Source organism: Poecilia mexicana, unplaced genomic scaffold (assembly GCF_051168715.1).
Source record: "Poecilia mexicana isolate PSO_F unplaced genomic scaffold, ASM5116871v1 scaffold_9, whole genome shotgun sequence".
In the NCBI taxonomy this organism is placed as follows: Eukaryota; Metazoa; Chordata; class Actinopteri; order Cyprinodontiformes; family Poeciliidae; genus Poecilia; species Poecilia mexicana.
Genome location: NW_028263378.1, coordinates 18,272,316 through 18,283,116, shown reverse-complemented (window position 1 = coordinate 18,283,116; position 10,801 = coordinate 18,272,316). Strand labels below are relative to the sequence as shown.

Genomic DNA, 10,801 nt, shown 5'->3' with positions numbered 1-10,801 from the left:
AACTCAAGGGGGTTTGGGGGGAACTAATATGTCCATATGTGAGCTGCATGGGAAAACTGCAGAAATGAGTCCTGCTTTTTTCTACTTGATTTAAAGAAGCCAAAGTTTTAAAAATAAATAAATAAATAAATAAAAATAGATGTTTAGTTCTCGTCCTGAAAACACTGAGGGACAAAGTCTCCGATGACGAGAGGGTCTACTTTACCAGCATCACTGAAATGTATGTTGTCCTTTGGCCATTCAGTAGCTTATAGAGCAACAAGTTTTGAAATATATCATTGAGCAAACAGGAAACCGATGCATGGACTTGGAGAGGCTTAAGGTATTTAGGTGTTTCAGAGTCGATAGCACATTTGACTTTTCAGAACCTCTCACGTTCATGCTGCAGCTCCCTCTTCTGGTAGCATAGGGCATTGCAGTATTTTAGATCTTTCAGGCTCAATACCCAGGACACAGCAGGGAAAAGAAGTATTGAACACATCAGTTTTTGTCTTGGTTAATACATTTTGCACTATGGACATAAAACTCACTAGGTTTTGGTAAAAACCACAGTAAACCACGCATTTAATTAAACCTATAGAAATCGAACACTAAAGGAAATGTGTAACAATGTTGAGTGACGACACCATAACTGTGTGTATTTGTGCTTTGGAAGAGATACAGTGAAGAATTTGCACTTACCAGCTAACTAATATCTCCAATTTTATTCAATTAATTTCAATTTATAGCACCTATTGACAACACGTCATCTCAAAGCGCTTCATAAAAGTCATTGCAAGCCAATTATACATTCATCCCAGTTGGTCCTAGCTATTGGTTCAGTGTATTAATTGTCTGTAAATGAGATGGTAGCAAATGGCAAAATGGTATCTGCTAGAAGCTGTAAAAATGTTACCTGGATATAGGACAATTTAAATGGCAAAATTGTGTTAGGAGTTTCATCACTTGAAACATCTCTAAGATTGTATGACGTCAGTAGGGTATTTAAAGTGCATAGATTGATATCAACTTTCACAGACTGGAAGAAGTAGAAATCTAAATATGAGACTTTAATATATTTCAGAATATCTTTGGGAGCTACTTTGACATGATATATCATCAAAAATATGTTGTGAAATATTTGTACTCTAAACTGTAGGCATGAGCACATTTTAGTTAAAGTAGTTGTAGTCCAGCTCAGAAAGGGTTAACATATTCAGTACCTCACCAATCAGAGCGCCCATTATTGTGTCACCTGATTCGAGGTGAACTTCTCTGGAGAAAATAGAAGCTTCAACTCTGACAGAGGATGTGCTTTTAAAGTCTAATTTTTCCCCTTTTACTGATATTAGCTAATTTCAGTGAAGTTTTTAACCGAAGTTTTGCTTCAGAAGCACAGTTTATGAAATATTTGCTCTGTAGATAAAAAAACAACAACAATTTTAACAATGCACTGCTTTGTTAAAATTACATTGACTGAAATTCAAAACTGTCAAGGTTGGTTGTTAAATTTGTGTCATGGAAAAAGAATGAAACTTGGGAAGAAAAAAAACATGTTGAAAAAAAAAAGCATGAGTAGAAACTGAATATTGGAGCCTGAATATCAGACTGCTGTGACAAACCTGACAACCACCTGAATGGAAAACAGGAAATAAAGAAAGTCTGCCATGTTTTCCAGTGAGGAGTAATGAATGTGTAATTCACAGTCATCATGTCACATGATACGTTGTTGGTCAAATTTTCCATTTTAGTTGGTGTCACATGATGGACCTCTTTTGTCAGTCACATGTGTTATTTATGATGGTCTATAAACTCATGATAAAGGCAGCAGGACAAGTTTCTGGAACTGATGACACAGTAAGAACCAGGCCCAAATGCATGAACTGTGTGAATAATTTCAGTGTAGATATACACTCTTGGTCTTGGTCAGCTTAAAATTGTCATTTGGTTTTTCTGTATATTTGAATAAAATTATTTCAGTTCATTTCCTGAATCATTTGAAATACAGATAAAATCTCAAATAAAAGCATTTCTTTTGATGAAGAATTCCTATGATTCACTGATATTGTAGTGAAAAAGCATTTTAACCTCTATGTTGATCTTCTTATATCAACTGATCTATAGACCAGTGGATAAACTTCTGGGTAGTTTTTTATTGGGGCCACAAACTGCTCAACTCACTGCTCACAGTAAGTTGTAAATTACTTTAGCTTGTCAATGGACAGATAAATCCATAAAGAAAGAAGACATTGAATCATAGCCTGGACTGTCCTGTTGCTCCTAACTGAAAGAAAAATCACATGGAAATGGATGCAAGAAATGTAGTTAAAAATGACTAGAATCTGTTCATTAAACTGCAAATGCACAACTTGAAATCAATGATTATTAGAAAGACATTTATTATAAGACATGGCACTGTGCAGTATACATTTTTATACAAATATAAATTGAAAGCACAGAGAATCAGTGATAAATGTTCTGTTTACATAAAATTGCTATACATTTTTGGTTTTATCTTTCTCCTCTTTAAAAGCAACAGTAAAGGTGTTTAATATTTATGATCAAATTCATTCAGAGGAGGGTACATTCCATGTGCCCCATAAGGAGGAGGAGGACCAGCAGGTTGATACCCCGGAGGTGGTTGTTGGGGTCCAAAGCCCCACGCGGGAGGGTTTGGATTTCCATAGCTCCCAAACGGTCCGATTCCAAAGTCAGAAGCAGCTGCTGGTGCTGTTGCCACAGCAGGGACCTGATGGGCCGGCAGGATGATGATGTCAAATTTGATCTCTGGGTCTGAAGCGTATTTCACATCAAGGTAGACCTGGGGAGAGGGATGCTGTTTTTAATATGGATACCAGCTTCTAAGAAAATTTCAAAGCATTTAAATCTAACACTTTGGAATCAAAGAAAGTTAGAGTTTTGGCTATGAAATGCTCTGGTTTTTGAAAACAAGTAAAAACAAGACATCTTGGCTGCAATCACATTGTCTTTCTCTTGGCCTCTAAACTGTCTTGACATAATTAAAAGTTATTTCTAGATAATTGGAAATATTTAACCTCAGGACAGAACTGAATATAATTTGGAAATGCAGGTGTTATTACAATTAATGTTTATCTGCTCCGTTTGAATGAGCTGCAGTAATCAGACTATGCCCTGGTTTTTTCTTCACGTATTGGGTACATAAGACCCGCCTTTGGAAAAGCACCATAAATTATAAGACGAGTTGCTGAAAAGCATTGAGTTGATACGTGGCTTCTGCAACACAGCTTTTGTGGCAATTCAAATATCTTTAATGTTGATACTAACCCTGAGTCTGTGCTCTGCTTTGATGATGCTGCAGTTGAGGATGGAGGGCTCCACATCCTGAGGAATGGCGATGACCTGTGTGACGTTTTCTGAGGCTTTAGGAGGGATGGGTCTTCCAACCTCTTTAATGAGGTCTTTTGTGTGAACTCTTCTCCTTCCCTGGGCAAAGAAGCTGTGCTTCCGGTTTATGCAGTATTTGGGCTTGATCTCACGGGATGAATCGTTCTTAATGAAGGCCTTAACTTTTAATCCTTCCCGTGTGAGAAAAAGAAAATGGTCAGAGTAGCTGGTATAAGAACATTCCAGAATTGCAGTCATTGTCAAATATAAAAGTGTCTCACCTTGGAAAAAGCCCAACTTTTCAAGATTTACATCCATGGCAACAGTTCCTGAGGTGAAAAGTTTCATTTTCTTATCAATAGTTTCATGTTGGGGTTCCTACAAGACAGCTCAGGTAGTAAATGCAAGTAGAAAACAAGTGGAAATCTTAAACACCATAACCGTCTTTCTAATGTCTGTAAAGTTTGGACATATATGTCAAGGGGCCAGCAACATAGGTAACATGCATTTAGGTCAGGTCAGGATCTAAAATACAAAGGGCACAAAGTGATCACTTTCATGCTAACACTTCTAGCCAGGTGAAAAATTCATGGCTATCATTTGTAGCGTTCTACAGTCATTAGGTTGGTAACATTCAAAGCATATACTGGCAAACTTTTAGTGTTGTGGAAATGTACAGTAAGTAAAACCAAGGCGAATAACCACAGATCTATGTTTGTACAATTGGATGAGTTCATATTAAAAGGATGTGGAATGTAGAAAATGCCTTTTATTTTAGAAGATATTGCTAAAGGCACTATGTGGGGTGAGGGGTGGGGGGGGCGGGTACATTAAATCATCTTTAATTGCTCCTGACATCTAAAGAGACGGAACATGGCACAGATGTCAAAAAATACCATTAATCCAGGAACTGGGTTCAGGTCTCCTTTTTCCACAAAGTTGATCATGGTTGACTGTTTGCTGTCCATCCTCATCGACCTGCTCAAAACAGCCTCCAGCAAGTACACAATTTTACCGTCTGCACCTTTAAAGGTGGAGGGAATATTCCTAACGAGGAAAAACACAGAGACAGATAACAGTGAGAATCACTTTTTGTTCTTAATTTTTTATAAATGGCTTAATGAAAGACACGTTTAACAGTGACAAGCAAAAAAAAAAAAAAAAGAACGTGTGGTATGGTATATTAATTCAAGTTCCTTATTTAACCCCACCACAACATAATGCATATGTCGGACAGTGTAACCTTAATAAAAACTTAAAAAACAACAATAATCAGAACTGATTCTTACTGGAGAGGGAATTGAAAGGAGAATGGATACACATGGATTCCTGGAGGCACAACGTTGGAGTCTAAGAAGAAATACAAAACAAAGAAGTATAATAAAAGGATAGCAAAATAAGAAAAAACAATTCATTTTCATTTGTGGGGCTTTGGGATGGACTTCCAGATAAAATCTAATTTAAGCTCTGAAGCTCTCATTTAAACCAACGCATATAAAGCTTTTCTAAACTGGACGCATATCCTATCAAACTGTGCGTACAAAAAGCAAAGTTAAACCACTGGCAGGTTTTCATTGTAATAAAAGAAGAAAGATGACAGAGAAATACAAAGACTTACAAGTTTCTCCACTTTGGTGTGCAATCAAGGTTTTCTGGTCATCTGCAGACAAACAGGAATTACAATGCAACAAATGAAACCAGCTTGACCCAAAAAGTCAGTATTTAAAATAAATATTTTTTAACAGCAAAAAACAAAAAACAAAAACTGTTTTATGAATATTTCACAGTGTGACCTGTTATTATAAACAATCCAGAACATTGTGCAAAAAATTTTAATGTGAGAAAGCAAGTTGCTGTGATTCATTCTGATCATTCCTGTTTTCTGGATACAGCTGGTCACTACTTCCATGTGAAACACATATTAAATAGTTGTTAACAAAGTTGTTAATAAACTCTCCTCTTAACTGTTTTTTTTCTTTTTGCTTCAGCCATATTTAAAACGGATCATAGCTTTCATCTGCAATATCTGCAGCTTCATTTATGGAACATCTCATACTCTTCTATTACAAATTATGCTTATATCACTATATTACTACTATTATTTAGCTTGGTTTTTAACTGCTGGTTTTGGACAACATTTTTACTTGTGTTGTGTGATTTATGCATTGTTATTTTACAATGTAATGTAAAGCACTTTCAAACCATGTTTATTATTATTATTATTATTTTTTTTTTTTTTTGTTGTTGTTTTTATTATCAGGGCAAAATTGTTGACGCTTAGCTCTGCGCTTATCATCATTTCAGGGCGGATCAAAGGAGAAATAGCGCCTCCTAAAGTTACAATAATGTTAGCCATTTTGGGTAACAAAAAGAAATAAAACTAAAAGCTCTGATTTTGTGTCTTAAAATAAAATTGAACAAATTATTTATTTATTTATTTATTTATTTATTTATTCATTTATTTATTTATTTTTGGTTGTTTGTTTTGTCATCTTTGTTTCTCAGAAGAAAATTCAATCAAATCATGCATGGACCTTTGATTTCAACGACTGGTTACTACTTGCTACTTTTTCAGTTTTGAACTTCTTCCTGCAGTGAAACCCAGAGAAATAAGCCTTACCCTTGCTGTTTGGGTCTCTGATGAAGTACTGCCGCACACTGAAGTATTTATCTTTGGCGTGGTACGTATGAGTGGTCTGACCGTGGGTCTCCGTCCAAAAGACGTCAGCTTTCCCCTTAAACTTGATGTAGAAGGAGCTGATCTGGCAATCCTTGGCCATTTCCACAGAAACTTGACCAGAAACAATGTCTCCGTTTGTAAAAGTATTGCTGGCATTGATGGAGTTATAAGTGATTTCTATCTTCTTTACTGTCGACGACATCCTGACAGATGATTTACGCACCGAGGTCGACGGCAGATGAGGAAACCTGACACTAAAAGCAGGCGTCTCCCTCCACCTACAGTAGGAGGGCGTGTCTGTACAGCGAAGAGGATTGGTTTGATTTATGTGCGAAAGCAAGCTTTAGCAGTCAAATCTAGGACATATTATTTTGCATTTATTGGTCAATACTTTCCAACATGTCTCAAATATTATCTTATCTTCATACAATAAAAACTTTCCATGTGATAAAGATGTCCATATGGTCCATCAGCCACTATACAGTATTGTGAAATTGTATTTTTTTTAATGACCTGCCCTTAACAGGTCATATATACCCAAAGCTGCTATGTTCCTAAAATCAAGAGCTACAGATAAATGTGTGTTCAAGGTAATGATTGAACATTTGCTGTAAACTTGATGTATACTCATTAGTGTTTAATGACTTGTTTATAATTCATCTTCAATACTTTGGCATTTGAAAGTAAATTGTATGAATGTTTGTGAGTCAATCTAAACAGGGTCTGGATTTTGAATGAGGAAACGGCTTCCAATGGCTTTGCTTACATTATTAGAAATTAAAAGTTGATTTAATGACTGATCATAGAGAAACGTATGTAATTTCATTAATGAACTAAATAATTTTATTATTTGTTTTTAGCTGCTCGAGTAAATGGAGATTTTTCAGAAAAGAGTGCCTTACAATTTGAACTTTTCTAATATTTTAACTTTAATCTCTAAGGTGTTTTAATGGCAATTTATGGGTGGACTAACAGAAAATTGGGAGAAAAGAGATAGGCTACATATTTAAACTTGTGGCATGTCCATATTTGTATTCATTCTCCTTTACTACAATACACTTATAAAATAGCTTGAAAGCTCTAATGCGGTGGCATATCTCATAACTACCATATATTTAAAAATACAGAATGGGAAGCAATTTCACAGAAACAACTATCCTTATATATTAGTTTAGAAGAAGGTCTTTACACTAGCAAACATGACGACACAGCAAACAAAAGGTGTGCAAGGCAAGATAATGAAGTCAGAGATTTTATGTTCTAAGGTGTGCCGGAAAATAAAGATACAAACACTTTGCTAATATTTAAACCACATTACCTTCGTAAATCATGCTAGAGAAACTGCATGACACACTAATGAGCATGCATAAAGTGCATAAAACCAAAATTAATTTTGATATACAACATATTGCTTTGAGCGCGGAACATGACTGAGTTTAAATTATGTCTAGTTGTTTTGAATGTTTGTCATCTTAGAAAGAAATTTAGTTTGCAGATTCTTCTGAACTTGACTAAAAAAACAACATTTATGTAGCTTATTCTCAGATATAAGAACAAATCCAATAAATTAATGAAAACCACATTTGGGTGCATTAAAGGTAAAGGTAATTTTATTTGTATTGCACATTTTCAGCAACAAGGCAATACAAAGTGCTTAAAGTCTGTTACTGACCATAAGTAACAACTATACAGATGTGGTCATATTTACTATAAAATTTAAGAGAAAGAAAAATGATAGCTAAAAGATGATAGATGAAGATAGTTTAAAAATAATGCGTGGCAATAATATTTAACATTTCATCCAATATTTGACTTTAAATAATAAGCTATACATATGACCAAGACAATAGGAAAGCACATCTTATCTCTAGATAAGCACCCAGAGAAAAAAAAACTAAAACTTAAAGCACATTTTTGCTAATTTCATATAAGAGCACATCTTCAAATTAGAGCAGAATTCCTTTTTTCCACTACGATATATTATTTATATGCAACTTTTTAAAACAGTTGCATATAAACAACTACTTTTAAAAGTTGTCAAAACTGATTGTTCCTGTTATAAAGTCGCCTGCAGAGAACGTGTTTCTCTCGTCAAAGCTGATGCCGAAATTCTTGATCGTATCTTAAAACATCGTCAATCACGAAGTAGCTGTTGAGCCATATTCACCAAGTAAGTCATACTTACTCCTCATAGTTATGAGGAGTAAGTATGACTGGAAAAGTGCTAAATAAATTCAGACCAAACCTTCAAGTTATTTTAAATAAAAATGGTTCACACTGTGTTTTAGAAGATCTGGCTTTAATTTATAATAATTCAGATGGTTTTCACAAATATTCAAATGTTGTTTTTTGTTTTTTTTTGTTTTTGTTTTTTTAAGTTTGGACTGATCATAGGAACTCCAGATTTATTATGAACTGAAATAAACATTCACTCCAGCTACTGCCCTGAAGCTAACTTCAGCAGGGTCAAACAGACACTTAATTTTATTATTTGTCCATAATAATGCTAATACTACTAGGAGTATTACTATCACTAATACTACTACTACTACTACTACTACTACTACTACTAATAATAATAATAATAATAATAATAATAATAATAATAATAATATTCAAAGCTGAAGTATGTTAAATTACTTTCTGTACTTGTTTGACTCTTCTAAAATCAACCACTAGATGGCCCTAAACACTTAGATACTATCATACATGATAGTATCGATGGTCTATTTCAGGATTAGACCAGAGCAGTGTTTTAACACGCTGGTTTGGCACAATACATCTGTTGGTACGGGTTTCTATAAATCTTGATTGTACTTGAAGTCAGTATCTTTACAGTGACACTCTGCTGATCTGTTGAGTTTACCTCCTCTCTCTTTCTCAGTCAGAACAAAGTCCAGCCGTTTGTGATAAGAACAAGACGAAGCTGACCTAGAATTTAAAAAAAAAAAAAAAAAAGTGTATGGACATACAGCAGTAGCGTTTGATTGGTACGCTACTACTAACTGTAGTGCAGTTAATTCGAAAAAGCATTTGCTGTAAAGTTGAAGTTCTGAATATTAAAAGATTAGATTACTGTCGATTTGATTTTTTATTCATGACTCAACAACCAAAAATGTTTAGCTTTCATTCCATTCCAATGCACTCAGGACCTTTGAAAGCGAAACAAGCAGCATCACTGATTCTCCTCACTTCCCAAATATTCATCAGTAAAGCACATGGTTCCAATTAGTGCCAATAGATTTTAGAGAACCGTGCACATGTGTAATTGTACAACAGGCGATGTCTTAAACAATACTTATTCTTAACATTTTGACCCTGCTAAGCAAATGTGTTTAGAGTAAAAACAATGTGACGTCGTGCTGCTGCAATGAAGGACTACTTTTTCTTACCTGCCGTGGCAACAAATGTTCCCCATGTCCATTTGGCTTGTGCGGGTTTGTTTCTATGTGTTTGTAGAAAGTGGTTTAATGCATCCTTGTTGCACTTAGCTTCATCACTCTCTGATAATGGCGTCTAGGTCAGCCAACGAGTTTACACCAACCACACACAGACGAATGCACCCATGGTTCATCATCTTCACTTTTAAATGTCCTCATGAAACAGTTGGTTGATCCTGATAGCAGTGACTGGCATTTTCATTGATCCGTCAGGTCCTTGCAACTTGTTTCAGTCATTATTACAAAGCTCACAGTTGCAGCCAAATGATCATCGTAGAGATCCCTCCTTTTGTCACTCCTCGCACTTGATGCTTTTTATTAATATTCAAACTGCATCAGCCATTTATGACCTTGGCTGCTTAGTTTTTTTTTTTTTTTGTTTTTTGTTTTTTGTTTTTTTTCCCCAAGACTGGAGTAAACATTTGAGATAGTTAGATCTAAATCCAGAGTGAAGTAAAAGAACCCAGAGGATAAGCATTTTATTGATCTGTACTTTCTGCACAGCACCTCCCTCCGCTGGTTAATCCACAGGGTCAGCTCTAATGACATTGAGGAGCTCTTCTGGCAGTCGGCACTGCTGCTATTTGCAATTTAGATGGAGAGGAAGGGGGGGAGGAGAGCAGGAGGTGGTGGGTTAAAACTGGAGGAAAATGAAGAAGTCTGACAGTGAGCAGCAGTAGGCTGAAGAGAAGAGAGGGTGGAAAAGAAAGAGGCGGTAGTGTGGAAGCACTGCAAGAAAATAATACTTGGTAAAGTGGAACATAGATGGAGTGAGGGAAACAGAATGATATAAGATGAACCACACGCCTGACTTTTTAGATTTGGTGGTAAAATCTCTCACATATTTTGCATTTATAGCAATTAAAGCAATTTTTCATCATTTCTACAAAGTACATTAAAGTGTCTGGCAAAGGCGTTCATACTTCTCTGTTGTTCATGCATTTTGTCACATTACACAAACTATATGTATTTTTTTACTGGGATTCCATGAAATAGACCAATACAAAGTATGCAAGTAGGAGAAAGATACATGTTGTTACAAATAATACAGTCTTGGAAAATGTGGAGTATCTAACTTTTGTCCCATTTATTCCAAAGCCCCTAAATAAAATCAAGTTAACCTAGATGCTTTCAAAAGTAACATAGCATACAGAGTCATCTAAAATGGCATTCAATTTCAGTATAAATTTATGTCTTCTCTCAAGGGCCAGAGGTTTGTTAGCAAACATTAGTGAACAGGTACCATCAGTGACACCAAGAACTACTGCAGACAGGTCAGGGAGAAAGTTGTGAAGTTCTTTAAAACAAGATTAGAGCACTTTTCATCCATTAGGCT

At 35.4% G+C, this 10,801-nt stretch overlaps 1 protein-coding gene across 1 annotated transcript; it reads right to left on the bottom strand.

The window, feature by feature from the left end:
• Positions 1-2,358: 2,358 nt before the first annotated feature.
• Positions 2,359-6,272, bottom strand: LOC106921268 (arrestin domain-containing protein 3-like). The gene is made up of 7 exons (XM_088008923.1): positions 5,966-6,272; positions 4,964-5,005; positions 4,635-4,695; positions 4,242-4,392; positions 3,627-3,723; positions 3,286-3,542; positions 2,359-2,800 (listed from the first exon to the last, which is right to left on the bottom strand). The coding sequence occupies exons 1-7, from the start codon at positions 6,225-6,227 to the stop codon at positions 2,528-2,530; spliced, it is 1,143 nt and encodes a 380-aa protein (XP_087865049.1). The 5' UTR covers positions 6,228-6,272; the 3' UTR covers positions 2,359-2,527.
• Between the last annotated feature and the right edge of the window lie 4,529 nt (positions 6,273-10,801).